At 39.5% G+C, this 24,839-nt stretch overlaps 1 protein-coding gene across 1 annotated transcript in view; it reads left to right on the forward strand.

Moving 5' to 3' along the window:
* LOC126213272 (zinc finger protein 99-like) overlaps window positions 1–24,839 on the forward strand; it is a 108,758-nt gene that overhangs the window by 41,067 nt on the left and 42,852 nt on the right. The window contains exon 6 of the mRNA XM_049940934.1: window positions 4,059–4,121. Within this exon, the coding sequence (XP_049796891.1) occupies window positions 4,059–4,121 (63 nt within the window). The remainder of the gene's footprint in view (window positions 1–4,058; window positions 4,122–24,839) is intronic.

Consider the following 24,839-nt stretch of genomic DNA (forward strand, 5'->3'; position numbering starts at 1 on the left):
GATCACAGATAAATGGGCAGGCTTATTACACTTAAATCTTTAGGTGAAATTTAAATTTTTGCTTTCTGGAACAACTGAACCCAAGTTCTGACCATATGTGTGCCCTCACTGTACCCGTAGCTTTGAAGTTCTTTTGTGAAATAGTCCAAACTTTTTTGAGACAAAAGAAACTCTCAACTCAACTACAGAGCCAATTACAGTCAGACTCAATGAACAGTGGGGTGCAGGGCTGCACCTACTCATCATCACCATGTTTGTCAAAATTTGTGGGAGATATAGAGCTTGGCATAAAATTAAAAACAAAAAGAAATAAATTTCCACATAGGATCTTGACCCCATGACTTTCAGATTACCATTCCGTACTCTTTTCAAAGTGCCAACCAATGCCTGGAAACCAAACTAACATAAATGGCTCATGCCTTGCTCAGCCTATGCCAAAAATACTATTTTTTCTAAGGTCTTGGCGATCTGCAACTCCTACTTCTGTAACTTTCATGTCTGGCCAAGCCCTGCATACATCAAAAATTGATGATGAATAGACATGTCACATTGTTCGAAGGTGTCACACTACAAATCCAAAGGTCTGTGCTTCAATCCTCATTTAATCCTGTGTTTTCTTTTCAACTTATTTCTGCTTTAAGCTTGGGGAATGATTTGTGTAGATGAGAAATGGCAAGTGCAGTGTTGTTTGGAGGCCACATTCAGCTCTTTGTCTTCTTATACCTTGGTGGGTATGTGAACCATGTCATTTACCACAGTTCCTGTTTCTCCCTTGGTTTCCTCCTGTTTGGAGTTTCCGTGCTTTCCTAGAGGGCATTGTGGAGCCTCCGCGAGTGTGCCCACTGGGAGGAGGCACTGTGTGCTGTGCCCAGAGCGGAGGAGGCAGTTGAGATGAGTGTTCAGCCCTGGACGACTGTTCTGCAGTGGGACGCTCGGTCCCTCTATACTAAGTCTGGATGGGTCCAAAAACCCGGGGCATGAGGAAACAAGAGTCCGTATATCTGTGGACAACATTTGGTTTCCATTCATGGGTTGGGGAAGCTATGAAGTCTATCTGCTGCTGCCAATAACCTCCAGAAGGTGGTGTCGTCACTGAAAGTAAGATTTTTCTTCTAGTTAGTGCAACGGTCATTGTGTGGCAGGGCCAATCTCCCAGTGTTGTGGGAGCTATTAATAATTGTGGGGCAACGTTTCTCTGCTTTGAGTTTGTAATCGGAAATTACCTTGCGCGTGTGTTACTGCCCCCTTACATGATCGTGCATTTGTACACCATACTGACTTAAGGCACACATTGTAAAGAAACAGTCTGCATGTGGAATGCACTTCCTTGACTCTTGTCCAGTAAGGAGTGCAGTATTCTGCTGCATCCATTTTCTATAAGCTACCACAAGAACTCAAAAATGTTAGCAGCAGCCCAAACTCTTTTAAGTCTAAACTGAAGAGTTTCCTCATGGCTCACTCTTTCTATTCCGTCGAGGAGCTCCTGGAAGAGCTAAAAAATTAAACAAATTCCAGTATTACATTGTTGATTTTCTTTATTTAAACTTACGACTTGTCACCTGAATATGTTTTTTTATATTTCATTTTATCTGTTTCTAATATCGTGTTATAATTTCATGTATTGACTCGTTCCATGACCATGGAGACTTCTCCTTAATTTGGTCCCACGGAACAATAAATAAGTACATAAATAAATAAAAAAAATAAAAAAGAAAAAATTTTTTGGCTATGGTCCTTCTGCAAACCGTTGTTTTCCCATGGACGGCATAGGTCACTGTTTGGATAAGCACATTGTAAAATGTTAAATATCCTTGTACTGTCTGGCAGAGAGATAAAGTCAATTAATTTTATGGATGTCTGAAAAGCTAGATTATGTTGATGTTTGCCAATATCTGTTGTGTTTAGTATGTAGGCATATTTAACTTTGGTTGTTATTGTGTATATATTCTTGTGTTAAGGAGCTTAGTCCTGGTGTCATTTAAGTGTTCTATTGAATTATATTTAAAGTAGTGCTAGAGTTTCTATTTGGTAATCTGCCTAGCCATGACTGATGTCAGTTGCTCAGTCTGTCTGAAATGTTGGGCCTGTTGGGTAGAGACCATTATTGACTTGCTCTCCTCAGCTCCAAAGTCCCATATTGATACTACAGTGGTAGTTCTGCTGGAATCTCATTTGCAGAAGTTATCAGCTCTTGTGAGCACCAATAAAGCTTCCTTTGCCTCTGTAAATTTTGTTTGCTGGCCAGCAAGCTTTTGTTAATGATTAAAAATCGCCAACTGGTCTTTGTCCAACCTAGTGGCTTGTGTTAGATGAGTTCCCTTTCCAGTTCGGGCAAATGTTTCCTCCTCCTGGTGGAGCCATCCTCTTTCCCGAGCCACACTGGGGTAAGAGTTGCCCTAGTGTCTATTGCAGCTCAATGTTCCAGGAGAATGAAATAAGAGGTTAATTATCTACTCCACCGTTATGCCCAAGAAAGGCATATTAGAATAGTTCTGGATAACCTGAGTCTTGTACACTATTAAGATAGTTCTAGGCCTGGAGAAATTGCTGTTTGGTAAAATTTAAGCTTCTGTGTCGGCAATCCAGCGTATTCCATGATCCAACATTGTTATAGAACTGAAAGATTTGGTTTTGATAAATTTGCTGAGACATGACTTAATTATTTGCTATTGATGTTAATTGCTTTAAACGAATCTTCTTTAATTTGTGGTTGTAATTCTTAATGAGTGATCGTCCTTAATAGTGTAACATTTAATGTATGTCTGATTGTCCCCTATATCACCTACTGACTTCATTCAGAGACTGAAAAGGTGATCCTTGCTCAAGTTTATGGGACTGTATTAACTGTTGATCTTTATTGTTTAGGGTCTTAAAATATTTGTTAAAAAGGACTAATTTTAGATTCCTATTGTTTATGCATTCTTAAGTTATATAGCAAATATTACAAGTGCAAATATTCTCTCATTGATACAAGTGCTTGTTCTGTGGTTTACACTGAAAGGTGTGACAATAAATGCAAAATCTAAAATGAAGCATTGGGGCAAATTAATCCTTTCCCTTATCATTACCATTAAAGATAACTGTTTGTTTGTCACTTGTTATTGAAACTGGTTGGGAGAATAGTTTGACCTCGTAGAAAGAGTACAATCAGATGGTAGCAGAGACTGATTGTTCCCCTTTGATCAGTGGGGGGACTTTAAACTAACTGCTTCACTCTTTTGCATTTGCTGTTGATCCCTCTATTTGCCAAGTGTTGCTGTTTGTGATAATTCCTGATTGTTATATTTCGGTGACTTCCATCATCATAGGGCAACGTGATTGCCTGGGGCTCGGTCTGTTAAAAATGATCAATTGATTTATGAACTCTGGATTCGGAAGCAACACATACAGGGTGGGGTGCCCGAATTAATTGCTAAATTGTGTGGGGCATCGCATAACCTGCTTGCAAGTTCTGGGCAGGTCATAGGGCAAGTTAGTGACACCATAAGTTTGATTAGTGGGGGATTTGAGGACTTGCTCCGAAATGTTATGTTTCTCCAGGGGAGCAATGTGACTCCTAAACAGAGGGGGTGGCTGCAGGCCCAGTTATGCCACTGGTCCACATATATTCGTGATATGGAGGCATTCTCCTTGAATAGGGAACAGGACATGCTCGAGCAACTTGATCGAAAGATCAATGAATTGCAGGGCAAGACGAGTATATTAGGATTGGAATGAATTTGTGATGCTTACTGAGGTCCTCTTGGAAGTCTTGCGTGGACAAGCCACCTTGTGCTGGAACTAGTGTTATTTATTGCAAAACACATGGTTATGCTATGTCAATATGTGCTTGCAGCAATGTAATCTGTCTGTAACATACCATCCACAGTTAATTGAGATGCTTCTTCAAATCATAGTTTATACAATATTACACCATTAATTTCCCATGTAGACTATGGAGCAGTTACAAACGAACTAATAGTGAGGCTAGCTTCCTTTTCTCTTTTGTGTTGAAAACCATTGTAGGTAATTCAGTATACTTAATTCATTTTTCTATTACTGTTCTTCAATTGGTGTAGGATTCGGCATCTGAGAATGATTGTCTCGATGAATGTGACCCACTGAGCATGGCAGATTATCAGGTAAGCCATTCATCACTTTTAGCTATTTGAACTGAGTATATCATCTTTCTTTTATTACAACTTTATGCTACCAGATAGTTCTCTACATAGTGAATATTACATTAAAGAGGAGAAATATGAAACTGTTGATGATGACTGAGTGACATTATTTGACACTGTGGAAACCTCAAATGTACGTGTGTGCTCGTAGAGCTCACAGAAAATATAAGTTTTTATGGGCAGGTAGGTTAGAAAATTTAAAAAGGGAAATGGATAGGTTAAAGTTAGATATAGTGGGAATTAGCGAAGTTCGGTGGCAGGAGGAACAAGACTTTTGGTCAGGTGATTACAGGGTTATAAATACAAAATCAAATAGGGGTAATGCAGGAGTAGGTTTAATAATGAATAAAAAAATAGGAGTGCGGGTTAGCTACTACAAATAGCATAGTGAACGCATTATTGTGGCCAAGATAGACACAAAGCCCATGCCTACTACAGTAGTACAAGTTTATATGCCAACTAGCTCTGCAGATGATGAAGAAATTGATGAAATGTATGACGAGATAAAAGAAATTATTCAGGTAGTGAAGGGAGACGAAAATTTAATAGTCATGGGTGACTGCAATTTGTCAGTAGGAAAAGGGAGAGAAGGAAACATAGTAGGTGAATATAGATTGGGGGGAAGAAATGAAAGAGGAAGCCGCCTTGTAGAATTTTGCACAGAGCATAACTTAATCATAGCTAACACTTGGTTCAAGAATCATAAAAGAAGGTTGTATACATGGAAGAATCCTGGAGATACTAAAAGGTATCACATAGATTATATAATGGTAAGACAGAGATTTAGGAACCAGCTTTTAAATTGTAAGACATTTCCAGGGGCAGATGTGGATTCTGACCACAATCTATTGGTTATGAACTGCAGATTAAAACTGAAGAAACTGCAAAAAGGTGGGAATTTAAGGAGATGGGACCTGGATAAACTGAAAGAACCAGAGGTTGTAGAGAGTTTCAGGGAGAGCATAAGGGAACAATTGACAGGAATGGGGGAAAGAAATACAGTAGAAGAAGAATGGGTAGCTTTGAGGAATGAAGTAGTGAAGGCAGCAGAGAATCAAGTAGGTAAAAAGACGAGGGCTAGTAGAAATCCTTGGGTGACAGAGGAAATATTGAATTTAATTGATGAAAGGAGAGACTATAAAAATGCAGTAAATGAAGCAGGCAAAAAGGAATACAAACGTCTCAAAAATGAGATCGACAGGAAGTGCAAAATGGCTAAGCAGGGATGGTTAGAGGACAAATGTAAGGATGTAGAGGCTTGTCTCACTAGGGGTAAGATAGATACTGCCTACAGGAAAATTAAAGAGACCTTTGGAGAGAAGAGAACCATTTGTATGAATATCAAGAGCTCAGATGGCAACCCAGTTCTAAGCAAAGAAGGGAAGGCAGGAAGGTGGAAGGAGTATATAGAGGGTTTATACAAGGGCAATGTACTTGAGGACAATATTATGGAAATGGAAGAGGATTTGGATGAAGATGAAATGGGAGATAAGATACTGCGTGAAGAGTTTGACAGAGCACTGAAAGACCTGAGTCGAAACAAGGCCCAGGGAGTAGACAACATTCCATTAGAACTACTGAAGGCCTTGGGAGAGCCAGTCATGACAAAACTCTACCATCTTGTGAGCAAGATGTATGAGACAGGCGAAATACCCACAGACTTCAAGAAGAATATAATAATTCCAATTCCAAAGAAAGCAGGTGTTGACAGATGTGAAAATTACCGAACTATCAGTTTAATAAGTCACAGCTGCAAAATACTAACGCGAATTCTTTACAGACGAATGGAAAAACTGGTAGAAGCGGACCTCGGGGAAGATCAGTTTGGATTCCGTAGAAATGTTGGAACACGTGAGGCAATACTAACCTTACGACTTATCTTAGAAGAAAGATTAAGAAAAGGCAAACCTACGTTTCTATCATTTGTAGACTTAGAGAAAGCTTTTGACAACGTTAACTGGAATACTCTCTTTCAAATTCTGAAGGTGGCAGGGGTAAAATACAGGGAGCGAAAGGCTATTTACAATTTGTACTGAAACCAGATGGCAGTTATAAGAGTCGAGGGGCATGAAAGGGAAGCAGTGGTTGGGAAAGGAGTGAGACAGGGTTGTAGCCTCTCCCCGATGTTATTCAATCTGTATATTGAGCAAGCAGTAAAGGAAACAAAAGAAAAATTCGGAGTAGGTATTAAAATTCATGTAGAAGAAGTAAAAACTTTAAGGTTCGCCGATGACATTGTAATTCTGTCAGAGACAGCAAAGGACTTGGAAGAGCAGTTGAACGGAATGGACAGTGTCTTGAAAGGAGGATATAAGATGAACATGAACAAAAGCAAAACGAGGATAATGGAATGTAGTCAAATTAAATCGGGTGATGCTGAGGGGATTAGATTAGGAAATGAGACACTTAAAGTAGTAAAGAAGTTTTGCTATTTAGGGAGTAAAATAACTGATGATGGTTGAAGTAGAGAGGATATAAAATGTAGACTGGCAATGGCAAGGAAATCGTTTCTGAAGAAGAGAAATTTGTTAACATCGAGTATAGATTTAAGTGTCAGGAAGTCGTTTCTGAAAGTATTTGTATGGAGTGTAGCCATGTATGGAAGTGAAACATGGACGATAACCAGTTTGGACAAGAAGAGAATAGAAGCTTTCGAAATGTGGTGCTACAGAAGAATGCTGAAGATAAGGTGGGTGGATCACGTAACTAATGAGGAGGTATTGAATAGGATTGGGGAGAAGAGAAGTTTGTGGCACAACTTGACTACAAGAAGGGATCGGTTGGTAGGACATGTTTTGAGGCATCAAGGGATCACAAATTTAGCGTCGGAGGGCAGCGTGGAGGGTAAAAATCGTAGAGGGAGACCAAGAGATGAATACACTAAGCAGATTCAGAAGGATGTAGGTTGCAGTAGGTACTGGGAGATGAAGAAGCTTGCACAGGATAGAGTAGCATGGAGAGCTGCATCAAACCAGTCTCAGGACTGAAGACCACAACAACAACAACAACATGGGCAGTGAATTTCCCATTTGTGATTACTGTGTAAGTAAATAACTTTGTTAATCTTCTTGTAATATATATTCAAATTATTGTTTAACCTTGCATCTAAAGTGAACATATCAAAGCAGTAAATAATTATGACTGAGAATGAAGTGTGATAGAACTGTTGCTGTTTACAATGTATATAAATGATATAGTAGAAAGTGTTGGGAGTGTTAGTGTGTTTGCAGATGATGCAGTTGTCTATGCCAGAAGATAGTAACAATTTGCAATACAGCCAACAGAGGATTGATGAATGATGCAGGTTATGGTAATCAACCCTGAACATGAAAAAATGTAACATATTGTACATAAGTAGGAAAAGAAATGCACCACTGTAAAACTACACTATTGTTGACGAACTGCTGGAAACAGTGAAACTTCCTGGCAGATTAAAACTGTGTGCCGGACTCAGACTTGAACTCGGGACCTTTGCCTTTTGTGGGCAAGTGCTCTACCGTCTGAGCTACCCAAGCACAACTCACACCCCTTCCTCACAGCTTTACTTCTGGCAGTATCTTATCTCCTACCTTCCAAACTTCACACGGGGCATGAGTTGTGCTTGGGTAGCTCAGATGGTAGAGCACTTGCCAATGAAAGGCAAAGATCCCGAGTTCGAGTCTCGGTCCGGCACACAGTTTTAATCTGCCAGGAAGTTTCATATCAGCACACACTCTGCTGCAGAGTGAAAATCTCATTCTGCAGGAAACTGCATCTACCATAAATTCCCTAGAAGTAACTATCCAGAGTGATCGTAAGTGGAATGAGCACATAAAACAAATAGTGGGGAAAACAGATGCCAGACTGAGATTGATAGGAAAAAAGCTTAATGTAACTTATCCATGAAAGAAGGTAGGAGCAATAGAAGAGATAGAGAACATCCAATGAAAAGTATCACATTTCATCACAGGATCATTTGGTTGGCACTACAGTGTTACAGAGATTCTCAACAAAGTTGAGTGGCACACACCACAAGAGAGCTGTTGTTCATAACAGAGAGGTTTGCTATTGATATTTTGTGAGAGTATTTTTGGGAAGAGTGTGACAACATTTTACTTCCTCCCACATACATCTCACAGAATGATGACATTGAGAAAATTTGAGGTATTAGAGTCAATGCGGAGGCTTACTGATGGTCATTCTTCCCACACGCCATTCGCGATTGGAGCAGGGAAGGGGGATAAGTAATTGGTGCACGAAGTACCTTGCACCACACACTGTATTTATTTATCAAAAACCAGTTTTGACAAAGTCACCATCTTGAAGTCACTGACATAATAACAGATACAGGTAGTAAATAAATTGTGTGTGTTAGCTTAGAAAGCTGGTGTTCTGTGCAGAGCTACTATTGTAGAAATAGTATAATCTTGGTAGGTTCATACACAGAAATAGCCAAGTATCACTTAAGTTGTTCAGCAAATGTGGATTGATTTAGACTAATTTGCAAATCAGTGGAATGCACCCAAACTCCTCTAAACAAGGCTGTTAACTTATGACATGTATCTTACTTGAGCTGTGCTGTGTAAAATGACTAAAAATGACTATTGTACAGACAAATGTAACCTCAATGACTGACTTCTTAAAAAAGGCCTATTAGAATAGCTAAGTTTTATAATGTTAGATGGATTATTGTGCATATTACATTATTTTTTCATGAAGCAGTAGAATTTAGAAATATTGTTAACTAGGTGGCCAGTATGTGATAAGTTTTCTGAGCCTAGTTTATGTTTATAGAACATTTCCTGTACACTCATTTTCGATTATGTAAACAAAACTTTATAGCTTTGGAGTACAGTCTGGCACCGGATGATTACACTAGTGTATGTGGATTTTTGCATGTACTACCATGCTCAAAAGTATTGGAATAATCTGAATTGCATTTCGCATAATTTGTGTGCAACCCACATAGTGCAACTCTACTAAAAGTTCTCCGCTCTCATTCTGTTTTACAGTCATTTGACTATGCAAAATTGGTACTACAAGAGACCACAAGATATAACTGCTCTGTATGGTTATCTATTCATATGCAAATTATTGTTGCAGTAATGCAGTTATCAGAAAATACGTGACTAGAGATGATACAGCCATTTCACTTCTAAAATAAAACATATAACAATAAATGATATTTTAAAAGGAAAGTTTCAACATGAAATCATGTTACGAACATTTTTACACTGGACTGGAACCAAGGACTGAATCCAGCAACTATTGTTTCTGTCAACTAACAGAGAAAAGTATTAAGAAAGGTTTCAGTCACAAGTACCCAACTGTGCACTGGTTTAAACTTGAAGTGACACAGCATAGAGTTGTGTGTTGGATGGGGATTCAAACCAAGCATCTAATCAGATTGTTAACCAAGCACAATCAAATGTTAGGTATAAAAAATTGAGAGATGACAAACTGAAATGTTGAGATGAAAAACTTTGAACAAGGTACCTATCGTGATAGTTTTCTAGCCATCAGTAGACTTTAAAAATCTATTTATTTCTTTATGATGCGCACATGTTTCAACTGAAAATAATGTGAGAAAAATTTCTGTGCTGCGTGGGAGTTGAAACTTGCACATCGTTGTTGACCACTCATTAAGAGATATTGATTATAGAGTTCTTTGTAACCAGTATGTATTATTGGCCTGTTTGAACATGAAATTATATGACAAAATCTGTATGTCTGTCTGGGAGTTGAAACCGGTACCAGTCCTTAAAGTTGAAAACGCATGGCGAGATATTAATAAAAATCTAAACCATTCGTGACTTGTAGTTTCGTGTGCACATGCTTCAACTTAAAATGACATGATGGAAAGTTTTGTGCCAGATTAGGATTTGAACTGACAAACACACTCTTTGTCGAGACATTTGGGAGTTCGGAATCTTGGGGAAACAATGAAACAGTGTAACTGCATCATCTCACCCAACAGATCCCAGTCCAGCATCAACATCTAATATTACTATATAATAAGAGATAAGTGTCTTGTTACTTCAGATGATGATTGGCTCATTAATAGAAAGAAATTTCACATGTAAGAAACCAAACTGGCATCAGCTGTTACCTGGTGTGGGTTGTTCCTCTGTCAAGTCCCAATCTATACTGACTGTCCTGAAGTAGGTAGCGAAGGGACATCATGTTTAATGTGGATTTGCAACCACTGTGCAACTCTGTTGTTCAGCTTGCATTACGAGATGTGTAGAGGATCTGTATCTGCTTGCTAAAAATGGTTGTCTGATGTAGGATTTGAGCCCAGACCTTAAGCACATGTAGCTACAGTCATTCCAACAGACCACCAACATTTACAGAGCGTTGTTTATCATGGCATCATAATGAAGGATGATCCATACTGGAGGTTCTTTACAACCTCTCAGATACATTCATTTCGTTGTTTGTCCACATTGATATTGACTAGCTGCCTTAGCTGCACTGTGCCTATTTTTACTTTATTTTTTAATCACATAAGTAAAATCACATAACAGCCAGTTGCATGCACTGGCGAAACACTAGCATGCTCAAATTTCTGCTGGATATGTTGAACCTATGCTGATGTATTTACACTGGTGTCCTAACTTAAAGCAACAACTGCTACTTCCCCATACTATGTCTAATTCATGACATAATCATGCAGACTGTCAATAGATGCCAGTACAATCATGTTCTGCATGGAAGATGGCATTCCAATCAACAGACAACCATGTCAGCAATGACATCAAGTCACCTGTGAAGCAGGGTGGTGTCTGCAAGGTAGTCCCACATACACAATTACTGTGTACACAGTCATAGATGGTGCAATATGACACAGAGAAGACCTCTACAGACACTGTGCTGTGGAGGGCCATAGGAAGAATGGAAGCAGGAGAGTCGCAAACTGATGTGACCCGATGGCTCAATGTGAATCGTTCTGTTGTTTCTTGGATGAGGTGACAGGCTATAGAGACCAAAACCATGTCCTGGAGACGAGGACAGGGCCAAGTATGTGTGACATTTGAAAGAGTGAACTGTTATTTGGCTGTAAGGGCATGATGGTACCACTTTAATCTGCTTTGCAACTGACATCTGACCTTGCAGTATCCCATGGACATGTTGTTTGAAGGCAAATGATTTACAGAAGCCTTCAGCAGAGTGGCCTTTATTGTTGGAGACCTGCTGTCTGTTTACCTCTGGTATGCCTTCATAGAAGGGAACCTCTAGAGTGGATCTGTCAACATGCCACCTGGATGGTTGAATGATGGGCTACTGTTCTTCTCACAAATGAGCCCCAATTTGCTCTGGAGAGTGATTTTCAATAGACTTGCATCTGGAGGGAATGTGGAATACGATTTTGGGACTGAAACATTGTGTAAAGAGGCCAATATCAAGGAAGATTCCTAATGTGTAGGCAGGGATTATGTTGATCACTCAGATACTTCTTCATGAAATTGTACAGGTGAATCAGCAGGATTTAACTGCTGTCAAGTACAGTGAGGAAATCTTGGGATCTAATGCATGGTTGTTGGGCAGCACTGTGGGCCAAGACCTCATATTGATGGACAACATTGCTCGATGTTAAAGAGCATGGGTGGCTGATGTTTTTCTGGAAATGGAACATACTGCAGACATGCCATGGCCTGTTCACTCTCCCAATTTGAATCTTATTAGAGCATGTCTGGGATGCATTAGGGAGATGGGTTGCATCACATCAGCATCCACCAACCACTCGCCAAGACTTACAAGCAGCTATGCAGGAAGAATGAGCATTATTGCATCAACATAGGAGTGATGACATCATTCACAGTGCACTCCACCATTTTCATGCCTGTACTGCTGCCAGAAGTGGTCACACCCTTTACTGAGCATGTTAACCAGTTGTCAGAATGTGTGTATTGCAAGTCTGTTAAGTTGGAAAAAAATTAAGAACATGTTTGTCTACCATTATGCATGTTGCAGTTGATTATGTTCTGTATTCTTTACATCATTTCTACTTTACAATTACCTGTTTTTATTGTTTTATAGCAAAATAAATGCAACCTTGCAAAATTTCTGTTTGTTGCTTTAATTTTTTACTCAGGTGTATTTATGGTCTCATAATAAATATACCACATGTAAACACACAGCCAGATATTGAGCATTCTCACATCTTTACATTTTTAAACCACTTTTCATCTTGTATAATTAAATAGATACGGGTGTAGTGAGCTTTTCTCGTGCAGCATATTATGTGAAGATTATTGAAATATGTAGTCCTCAAGGACAAATTCACCAAAAAGTTGGATAAGTGCGAGTATGACTGCCCTCCAAGGGTTCTGTACAAAATTAAATTGTGTTTATAGATGGTGGTGGTGATGATAATGACAATGATAATGATGATTTTTGTTTGGCTTAAGGCCCTGGTGCAAGTCTTATGTTAGACACCACTTTGATGACATGCATATCCTTAACCTACCCCAGGTATCCAGCTAGGGAAAGAAGATTTACAGTTTAACATAGAATCCAAAGTGTGTGTGCTGTTTCTGGTTACTCCTCACAGCTTTGAAATGTGAAGGGTGGATTAAAAGGAAGACTGAAAACTAAGTGATCTGATAAAAAATTGTTCCCACAACCTCCCAGTTTCCAGGCACATGTTTTACCACTAGACCACCAGGACCGACATGTATATGCATGTAAATGGTTTGATGAGTGAGTTTGTATCAAAATATGTTATGCGTATGGCCATTTGTTTTGATTGCATTAACTTAGAAGCTTGAGTTAATTACAATGCAAAGGGACCACAGACATCAGTATTTCACATAAACTTTAATTCAGTATTTCTACCCATTGGTTGGCCCTAAAAAGAAAAAAAGAAAAGAAAAAGGAAAAATGTGAGCCTTCAAAATGTGGTGTTATGCAGATAGTGGCACAAATATCATTTTTTGTGTGAAGAACTGCATCCCAGAGCATGTGTCCACCACACTTTTTGCATATGTTTCAACAAGTGAGACACCTTGTTCTTGCAACACACAAAAATTGACTAAGGAAACTGTGTATAGTGTTGATTATTAATTTGTCTCTGTTGTTTTTCTGTTATATTTAATAAACCAATGAGAAACACTATGGAATATGGTCTGTGCTAATACGAATAAGTGGCAATTTGTCAGGATATTCTTATGACAAAAATCTAGCTTAAAAAAAGGAATACTGTTTGCAACGTGACACTACCCAAAACATCACACATTCCAAGTTACTATGCACATGTGAACTTCCTAGTGGAGTCTCTTGTCCTACCGAACAAGAATTTTGGGATTACCACAAAAATATATAAACCTTGCAGTGAGAGTAGACCCACAAATCCAGTTAACAAATTATTCAATGCCACACACAACCAACTGAATTCTCTATTCACAAAAAACTTGTGCTGGTATAAGGGGAAAAATATGTTTTAACAAGGATGCAATGTCACAGTTTCTTAAATTTTTCGCATTTGTATCTAGTGGGTACTACATTGATACTGGGATGAGACCTAAGTTGGTAAAGTGAAGATGTCCTTAATGGTTTTCAGTCAGGAAGCTTATATCTCAGTAACAGATGATGTAAAAAGGCAGGCAAAATGCTTGGGCCTCTCATGCTATTAGGACCTATAGCTAATGTAGTATTCTCTGTATGAAGTGGCCATGTTACCATTTAGGCAACCACTCAGTATGGCTAACTGTGTGTTCTCGCTGTGATATTTTGATTAACAGAAATAATTAGTAGTGTTAAATATAGGTTATAGATTCCGTGTGGAATGACCTTCTGGGAATCAAATAATGAACTTGACACCTCAATGTTACACTTTAAGAGAGAATCCTTCAGATTATTTGTTGGAAATGACAACAGAATTGCAAGTGAATTTAACAGGACTATAGTGAACCACACCATGATGTAAGTTGATCGTCATGTAGTTGCCAAATGTATTCTACAATGTTGCAAATTCTCCACTAGTGACAGGAGGAATATGTTTGCTCAGCTGACATGCTGCGCTGATTAACACTTGGATGCCTGCCTGTAGATGATGTGCCAATGCTGGCTGCTACTACCTTCACTGGCAGCCAAAATACAATTTGGATGTAAGGCATAATTATGAATAATATCTAGCCTCACAGACTGTAATTCAAACATCACAAATATAGAAAAGGGGAATTACTATATGGCAGTGCTCTTCAGTAGATGTCGTAATTATTTTTTCTGTCAAACGAAGAAGCTGACATACCAGATGCAGTTCATTTCATTTCATTTCCCATCAGTAATCATTATGAGGAGATGACACTTTTTATTCTTTTGGCCATTATGGACTTATCAGCAAAAAAGTGCTCTTGTTGGAACAAAAAAAAATTGAGTATTATTCTATTTATTTAAAAACTCTAACTAAAAAGTGGGGTATCAGTAGCATCATTCTATCTTCCTCAGTAGTTTCAAAAATGTTAACAAAAATTTTTGCTTGCTAACATATTTGTGCTCTTTTTAACATGCAAGTCACCTCTCACTCCCACAAGTTCCGCTACCTGCAATTCACTCACACCCACTAGCTTATCACAGTAAGTCATTTAAGCACACATCCAGTCCCATTTACTCAATCTCTATCACTCTTTCAGCCCATCTCACTATACTTCCCTCTTTGTGTCTGTCACTGTCTCCTGTCTTACAGCCACAGTTTCCTTTGTTCTTTCCTACTACTACACCCCCCCCCCCCCCGCCTCTCTCTCTCTCTCTCTCTCTCTCTCTCTCTCTCTCTCTCTCTCTCGCTCCTCCCCCCCTCACCCCTCACCAGCTCCACTTGAGCCATTGACTGTCTCTCATTATCACTGAGTGTCACCCACTTCCACTTTCTCCTTGTCAGGTACTGTCTCCGGTCATTCCTTGGCACTGTTCTGTTACTGTCAACTATGTTCCACTGCCATTGTGTTGGTATCTTTTTCTCACACTGCTGTTCTTTCCTTCACCCTTTCTGTACCACAATTTTTGTCTACTATGTTCCAGTATTTGTTACTTTTCTGTTTCCCAGTGACACTGTCTCTTCGCACAGCATAAAAAGTGTGAATATGTTAGCAAGCCAGAATTTTTCAGAAAATTTTTAGAAGTGGTAGGGAAGGTAGGATAAGGCAACTTTTCAGTATCTTTTACATAAACAGGAAAATATTTGCATTTTTTGTGCTCCAATAGGAGCGTTTTTTCATTAGTTACATTCTTTCCCCTGCTGCATCAGGGCATGTAACCATATGAAAAACCCATGTATTGTTCAGTAAAATTTAGATGGTTTACCTACATGAAACTGAAACAATGTAAAACTAATTTTGCACTTCAGACCATATTTTATGTCCAAAAAATTTTGGCATGTGTTTCAGCACTACAACATGGGGTTCTCAGATGGTACTGGAAACACTTTACAGCTTATTTCTCCATGCTGTATCACTGTATAAACTACATGTTCGCCCAACAGGGGATTTTACATGTACAAGTGGGATAGCTTTGAACCTCTACATCTTGAAAACAGACAAAAGTGTCAAGAAAAGTTAAAAGGGCGTTAGACATTGGGTTCTTAAGAGTATATCATAAAAATTTGCTGGGTTTTGGTATGGTGACAACAGAAAAATGTTTAAAAAAACATTTGTGGGGTTTTCTGTGGAACTGCCCATGATCTAATGGTGCCTCCACAAGTCCCATGAAGCCCACTGTAGACTCATCGAATTCAAAAAGAACAAACCAGTTTGCTCCATTTGCTTAAGCCGGAGGAAGTATGTAATATTTATACTTTGACCATGTACTGGATGATAGTCATACTGAGATAATCCTTCTGTTGGGTATACAAATGGTCCCTATGGCTGTCCAAAACACTTGAACCTACCTTTTTGTCATTAACAGAACCTGAGGGACAAGGAATGGAAAATCCTCTTTCTATGTGCAGTGTTTTGTGACATATTATGTTTTGGAACATATTCTTCCAGTGGTATGATATAACCTTTCAAATGAAGAAAGTGAAGTGGACTTAAAAACACTCAAATTGATGGACCAAGTTTGTGTGTGTGTGTGTGTGTGTGTGTGTGTGTGTGTGTGTGTGTGTGTGTGTGTGTGGCAAATCTGATTCAAACTTCTGCTAATGTGAAGGGAGAAGCAACTGCCATCAACACATGTAAAAAGGAACATAAAATGCAGACAGTATTGTCTGTAATACCTGAAATTTGTCTTTGCTAAGCAAACCTGCCATTCATTCTGCAATCATCTAAATAATGAATAGTATCATATATTTGGAGGGATTACAACATAATCACTGATGTCACTTTGACAGTGAAAGTACATATGATGAATGATTGTGTCAAAATGTGGTGCACTTCAGATGGAGGGAAGCTAAAATACTAGTAAGGTCAGACAACCTGAGTGTGGGGTGAAGTTTCTACAGAATACTTCACAGGTGGCAATGTTTGCTTTTTGTATTAATTCCTGATTTTTCGTACTAGCAAAGCCTCTGGAGTATCAGATACTTCATATGAGAATTAACATAGTGTAAGTGCTAAAAACAGACTACTACATGAAATAGTTCTCAACATTATGAGTGTGATGCAGTTTGTCCCTAATTTTAATTTCATTTAATTTTAATTAAATCTTCTGAAGACATGCAGAATGAGCTCAAACTCCTCTGAAAGTATTGTTATGTGCCCCGTGAAAGCTCAGAGCCAATGTTATATTGGTTAATAGTCAGAACTAATTGCAGAGATGCATCAAACTCTTCATTTTTGTACAGGAGCAACTTGGTTACTACAGGTATTTTGTTAATTCCAAGCCAGTTCAAGAACATTCTTACATGTAAGCAACTTATCATATGGTGTCCCCTTCTCTCCTGTTTCCCTCATATATTATCACCTCTGTTAATTGTTGCTACTAATTGTGATATGCATAGTATACAAATGTTGCAAGTTACTGATAGTGATACATCCTGTAGAGAAATCTTACAGTTTTGGCATCCTGGCACTCCCCTCTGCTTGATGCCACAATTGCTGGCTTGTGTTCTTTAGGCCTAATACAGGCCCTGTTAATTCCATACATAATTTGCATAAAAAACCTAATCATGTGGTGCACAAGTGAAATGATGGTTATGCACATGTTCTATGCATTACAATTTGATAATCAGTTCACTGCCACCCATCTTTGAAAGTTCTGAATTTTACTGTAAGTTAGCATGTCCTGTGTGAAAATTCCCAAGAGTATAATACATTTTTGTAGAGACTCATTCCCATCTACACCTCACTTTTGGCACACTGCCTTGCTTGACGAGTTAGTGGCTTTTTGCAAAAGCTCTAAACAAACTGATGAAAGCAAAGACACTGGCTGCTCCTCAATGTTTTATCATATCAGACAAATGCCTGATGTATTCTTATTATTGGAATGGATTATTCTAAAACTTTCACTTTTGACGATATTTATGACACAGTTATATTTTCATTTAAAAACCTGAAAAGACGAAAGTTGATACATTTAAGATGCAGTTTTTCAGAAGAATGATGAAAATTGACTGATAAGAAATGGAAACCTGTGCTGCAGAAATAATGACAAAATGAATACTTGGAAAATATTAGGCAAAACAGGGTGACAGAACACATGTTAGGACAGTAAGAAATAACTGTCATGGTACTAGAAGAGCTACAGAGGGAAAAAGCTGTAGAGGAGCTGCATCAAATTAACCAGGAGAGTAAAGGTAAAAAAAAGCTTCATTAGAGAATTTTGCATATGTTTTTGCAGTTGTAGTCTTTGTCCAAAGATTGGTTTGATGCAATTTTCTTTGCTAATCCAGTAAGTGCATAACTCTACATAACTACTGCAACTTGCTCCTACTTTGACGTCCATCCATATTCAAAGCTTGGTCTCACTCATCAGTTCTTACCACCACCCCCTACCCCTACACACAACTCTCTCCATTATATTGTCACAATTCCCCCCAGGGGACTCACAGCTCTTTCGTGAGTTGATATGCGACACACATGGGACCTCGAGCTATTGTATCCCATTCTTCCTTCCTGGGCTGCATTTCCTGCCCAATTCCCCTCCTTCCCCCTCTGCTCCTCCTTCCCCTCTCTTTGTGTTCTTACTTATGTTGACCTGGCTATCCACCTGGTTTCCTGTATTCCTTCTGGTTTTTGTTCCCCGTACTGTTTCCTTTTCACCCTTAAATTTTGGCATTTTTGGTTTCCCTGTGGAGTATGACCCCCACTTTTAAATTTTCCCTCTGTAATATGAGCCATTTGAGGAAGAAATTCCTCCCTAGCATCTACAATGTTGATACATCTCCCCCTTCCTTCTGCTCTTCCTTCCCTGCTGTAGCCCCCCCCCCCCCCAACCCTGCTATGTCACCAGTGCACGTAGCCAGCTTATGGGGTGGGATGTTATGTACCCATGTGGCTGAGCTCCCTGTCAGTATAGGGATCATAGTTATGATACGTGTGCTACTGTCTCTCCATATGTGAGGAGGGAGCCTTGTGTTCTGCCATGTGTGTGTGTTACCTGTAATGACCATTACTCTCCACGCTCATCAGATTCCAAGGTTTATAAGAAGGAAAAGAAGATCAGGAGTATAAGTCCCTTGATCATTTATACTACACTGAGCCTTGTCAGAAATATGAACAACTTCATCCTGTGTTGATGACATCTAACTTTGCCTGTTATGTCCTTTCCTCTCCTCCTTACCCCAGTCTCACTCCCCTCCTCTCACCCTCCCCTGTGGTTCCCATGTCCTCCCCTCTGGGTGCCTATCCCCTTTCTCAGCCAGAGAAGTGGCACTGGTGATGGGGCTCTTTCCCAGGACCTCCTCCCCCTGGCGCTTCTCAGGGAGAGAGAGAGAGACCCACAGTCTGTGCACCACAAGGTTGCCTGCTGTCTTTTGGTTCCAGATCTTGCAGAAGCCTGCTCCCCCTCTGTGCTCTGCCCTTCTCGAACTAAGGAAGAGAAGCAGAAACATAATTTCTAGGACAACCCTACACCCCTCCCAGTACCATTTGTGGCTGTCAGCTCGTCCTCGTTGGTGATGGATAGTGTCCCAGTGGCGTGATTGAATCCACCCCATTAGCTTCCCATTTCGATCCCTTTCCTTGTTTATTCAATAGAACTGTAATGGATCCTATGGTCACATACCGGAGTTGCAATCCCTTATTTCCTTTTACTTGGCAGTTTGTGTTGTTCTTCAGGAATCTCATTTTACTAATGCTCACTCATCAACCTTTCATGGGTTCTGTTCTTTCTGTCTGAACTGGGCCAGCCTTCTGAGGGCTTCCAGGAACGTTTGCACATTGGTCCATACAAATGTTGTTAATACACAGATCCCTCTTTGTACCACACTGGAAGCAGTTGCTCTCTGGTCCCCTTGGACTCTGCATTCGTGGTTTGCAATCTCTATCTCCCTCCTGACAAGCAGCCGACATCTGCACTGCTAACTACTCTCCTTCAGCAACTCTCCCCTCTCTTCCACATTCTTGGGGGACTTATTGCCCGTCACCTTTTCTCATCTAGTCAGGGGCTCGTCACTGACAAATTTAAATTTCTTGCAGACTGCAACCTGTGCCTTCTTAATGACTGTTCGCCTACTCACTCTAGTGCGGTGTATGGCATTTTCTCTGCCATTGATCTTTTGCTCACTTCCCCTACCCTTCTTCCTTCCTTGCACTGGGCCCACATGATGACCTCTGCAATAGTGATCATTTCCCTTTCATTCTCTCATTCCCTTTCTGGCTCTCACTGGTCATGTTACCCCGCTGGGCTTTCCATCATGCAGATTGGCCTCTGTATGCCTCCCAGGTCGTGTTCACACTTTCATTGTCAGATTGTATTGATGAAGTGGTTGAGATCTGACCAATAAGATAATTCACACTACTGGCATTGCCATTCCCCGCTCCATAGGCCCCATTTGCTGTTGGCTAATTTCATAGTGGAACAGGGACATTGACACTGCCATCCATGATTGTCATTGCACCTTGCAACATTTTAGGTGGCACATGTCCTCCACTGATCTTATTACCTTTAAATGTCTTCTGCCAAACCCCATTACCTAATAAAACAGAGCTAGTAGTTTTGTTGGAAACACTTCATCTCCCTCCTAAGTTCTTTCCTTCCTTCGTCTTGGGTGTGTGCTACACTCCGCCCCCTCCAATGTTGTCAACTGCAGTCTTCCATTCCGGGTCTTGCCCTTACAGGTAGTCTTTGTTCAGATCCATCAGTTCTCATCGAACATCTCATGGCTAATTTTGTCACAGCTTTGTCATCAGCATCCTATCCAGCCACCACCTCGTCCAGAAACAGTGGGCTGAAGCTTCCCACTTAAGTTTCACCCTCTGTTGAACTGAGAGGGAGTAAGGAGGATTGCTATAAGCACAACAAAAGAGCTTACCTCATGCAGTGGAATTCACTGAGGTTAATTGTGGTGGGCCACCTACTGATTCCCCACCTTTGGCTGAAAAAATGGCTCTGAGCACTATGGCACTCAACTGCTGAGGTCATAAGTCCCCTAGAACTTAGAACTACTTAAACCTAACTAACGTAAGGACATCACACACATCCATGCCCGAGGCAGGATTCGAACCTGCAACTGTAGCGGTAGCGCGGTTCCAGACTGTAGCACCTAGAACCGCTCGGCCACACCGGCCGGCTTGGCTGAAAAGTAAACTTTGAGTGATGCATAGTAGGGAACTCAGTAAGACTATTCAAGCAGAATGGTAAAAGTGGCTAACAGTCGATGTACCCCTGGTGCATTCCCTTATATATGCAACCATCAGGATTCAATCATTGATCAGTAGAAACAAGTCAGCTCTTCAGCTGAATCACATTTTTGCTACATTAGGTCAGTGATCATCTCTGAAGATGTCATCATCAGGGTGAATGGTGGCTTGAAACATGCAGCATGCCATGGATGCAGGCTGGTGAGAGCAGTGTTATGTTGTGGGAGACATTCTCCTGCAGTTGTGTGGGAGCTTTGGTAGTAATCGAAGACACACTGACAGCTATGACTTACCTGCATCCTTTCATGCTTGATGTCTACCCTCATGTTGATATAGTCTTCCAGCAGTATAATTGTCCATGTCTGAGAGCCAGATCCGTAGTACAGTGGTTTGAGGAGCTTTATAGTGAACTCACGTTGATTTCTCAGTGACCAAATTTACCTGATGTAAATCATGTGAAACCTATCTGGGTGACAGTTGGGTGCCGTACCATATACACAAATCAACTGCCCATTGTTTACGTGAATTACGTGTCCTGTGCATAGACATCTAATGCCATATATGCCCACAAACGTACCACCAAACTGTTGGATCTCTTGTATGCAGAATCAGTGATGTATACTATTCGAAAGAGAGGCAGATAAGCGATTAAGAAGGTATCCATAATGTTTTGACTCATTAGCGTATTTTTCACCTTATACCAACACACTTCTTGAGGTTTTTGTGAGTCCAAAAGTCAGTTGATTATGTGTGGCACTGAATAACTAAAATGGATTTGTTGGTGGGTCTCCTCTCACTGTGAGGTTTATATATTTTTGTGGTATTCCCAAAATGTTTCTTGGGTAGGACAAGGGACATCACTAAATGCAGATCATATCAGGCTCAAAAGTGTGTAATGTCTTGCTAATGTGTGATGTTTTGAGTAGTCTTGTGTTGCAAATAGTATCTGTTTTATTAAGTTAGACTTGCTTCATGAATGTCTCATGGTAAATTATAATTCAATTGTATTACAGTAAAGCGTAATTTTGATAGTGTTCCCCATTGGTGTATTGAATATAACAAAAAAACACGAGAGACAAATTAATCATCAAAAATATATCCTCCTACCCCCATTAACGAAGTCTGATGGTTGTGAGGCAATTTTTGGATTCCAAATCTTTAGAAAGCTGCTGCATTGGAGATAAAGATATTGCCAGTCCAAGCTTAAAACACATTTTCACCCATAAAGAAATTTTTTGTTGTTGCTTGATAAGGAGTGAGAAAGAAAACCATTTGAGGAAGCTAGATCCAAATAAATAGTGCAATAGTGACCACTTTTCAGCCAAACTCCTGTACAGGTCATTCTGTGAAATCAGCAAAATGCAGATTGGCAACACCTTCCATATGTTGCTACCACAAACTATCTCAGTTATTGAAACATAGGCCAGTAGCAATGGAGATGCCTGGGATGCAGTTCTAAACACACTAATCATCGTCTTTTTGCCACTAGATTAATAGTATTAGATTTTGAACACTCATACTGACCTATGCTTGTTTTGCTTTGTTAGGGCCAAAAAATATTTTCTGTTTATGAAGTTGATGAACAGTGGTTAAAATCCCTGTCTGACCATCATGATTTTTGTTTTCTGTTATTTCTTTAAATTGATTTTTTCTATTTTTTGTTGCTGTCTGTCTGTCTGTCTGTCTGTCCGTCCATCCATCCATCCATCCATCCATCCGTTAACGCTTTTTTCTCAGGAATGGGTAGCGGAATTGAATTGAAATTTGTTACCTTGGCAGTGAAAAAAATTTAAGGTACTAAGTCAAAGCAATCAGAAGATATTGCCATATGAATCACACATTTTGATACTCAAAAACTCGCTCAACACATCGTATAAATGAATACTCTGTATACATGTCAGTCCTCATGGTCTTGTGGTAAGGCATGTGCATGGAAACTGAAAAGTCATAGGATTGATTCTCAGCTGGATCACCAATTTTTCAGTCTTCTTTTTAAGCTAGCCTTCATATATCAAAGACATAAAGAGTTTGGATCCCACATTAAACTGTCATCATCATAGTAATTTGATTTTGTACAGAACCCTCATAGGGTGGGTCATACTCACAGTTATAAAGTTTTTAGTTTCTTTTTTTTTTTTTCCTGATGGATTACAGACTTATATGATCATCACAATGAATCCTCTGTGTGAGAAAATGCGGTTTAGAAACAAAAAAGATTGTTGGTCTCAATATCTAGCCTTTGGCTTTACACTATGCCATATTTATCAGTAAACCATAAATACATGCATCTGTACAGCAGCAGAAATGTCCGTTTCCTACCTTGTTGCCAGTTTGTGTAGCTGTCTGTTATGTGATTTTATAACAGTGATTACAAAGTAAATCCAAAAGCACGTACTGGGTAGTCGAGGAACCTAATGAATATTGTGTGGATGGACAATGAAATGAATGTTTGGAACAGGTCGTAATGAACCTCCAGCAAATCAAAATCCTTTCAGTGTGGCACATCCTTCTTTATGATTCAGTCATAAAGCAATGCTCTATGAATGTTGGTTGTCTATTGGAATAATTCTAGCTGTATATGCCAAAGGTCTGTGTTCGATTCACACATCAGGCAACCATTGTTAGCAAACACAAACAGACACTCTTCATATCTGGTAACTCCAGTTGAACAATTTAGTTTGCTCTGTAGTATGATATCCACATTAAATGTGATGTCTATTTGCTACCTGCTGGAGGAGAGTCAGTGTAGATTGGGGCGCGAGAGAGAGAGTGGATATCATACCAGGTTGAGACTCTGTCACCAGTAAGCTTCCTTACACAAGAGGTTTATTTACCTAATTATTTATTGTTTGTTTATTTTAATGAGTCAGTGTTCATCTAAGGTTCCAAGGCATTTATCCCTTGCTGTATATCAATCTACACTGACTCTCCTCCAGCATGTAGCAAATAGACATCACATTTAATGTGGATATCATACTACAGAGCAAACTAAATTGTTCAACTGGAGTTACCAGATATGAAGAGTGTCTGTTTGTGTTTGCTAACAATGGTTGCCTGATGTGTGAATCGAACACAGACCTTTGGCATATACAGCTAGAATTGATTTGCTGGAGGTTCATTACGACCTGTTCCAAACATTCATTTCATTGTCCATCCACACAATATTCATTAGGTTCCTCGACTACCCAGTACGTGCTTTTGGATTTACTTTGTAATCACTGTTATAAAATCACATAACAGACAGCTACACAAACTGGCAACAAGGTAGGAAACGGACATTTCTGCTGCTGTACAGATGCTGGACTGGAATCAAATCTCAGATCTCTTCTTTCATTGGGTTTGAATGTTTTCAGATGTATTAGTTCTACTGTTCTTTCTTTCCCTAAGACTCTAAACTCCAGGTCTTCCCAAATAGTGCATGTCTTGGTTCAAATCCTAGTCTGGCACAAAAGAGTCCATCATGTCATTTCAAGTTGTGGCATGCACACACCAAACTACAAGACACAAATGGTTATGTTTTTTAATACTTCTCTGTGGTTTTCAGCTGTAAGGATTCATATTGGTTTCGACTCCCAGCACAGAACGTTTTGCCATATTATGTCTTGTTCAAACAGGTCACTAATAGATACTGGTTAAAAAGAACTCTATAGTCAACATCTCTTTGTGGGTAGTTCTGTTAGCACAGAAATGTTCCTCACAGTATTTCCAGTTGAAACATGTGCACATCTTCAGGAAACACAAGTATATATAGACTAGTATTTATAGACATGAAAACTGCCAAATGTGGCACTTTAATTTTTAAAGATGCAAATCACCATGTTGTCCCCTTAGTTTGCCTCTTGTCATCCAAACACAGCACAGAATATGTGAGATATAAACATCACAGTTATCAAATATGAGAAATGAAATTGTGCTGCATAAATAGTATAACTGACAGCTTGGAGAATATCATTCATTGCTCTTA

The sequence above is a fragment of the Schistocerca nitens genome, chromosome 11 (assembly GCF_023898315.1).
Source record: "Schistocerca nitens isolate TAMUIC-IGC-003100 chromosome 11, iqSchNite1.1, whole genome shotgun sequence".
Classification (NCBI taxonomy): Eukaryota; Metazoa; Arthropoda; class Insecta; order Orthoptera; family Acrididae; genus Schistocerca; species Schistocerca nitens.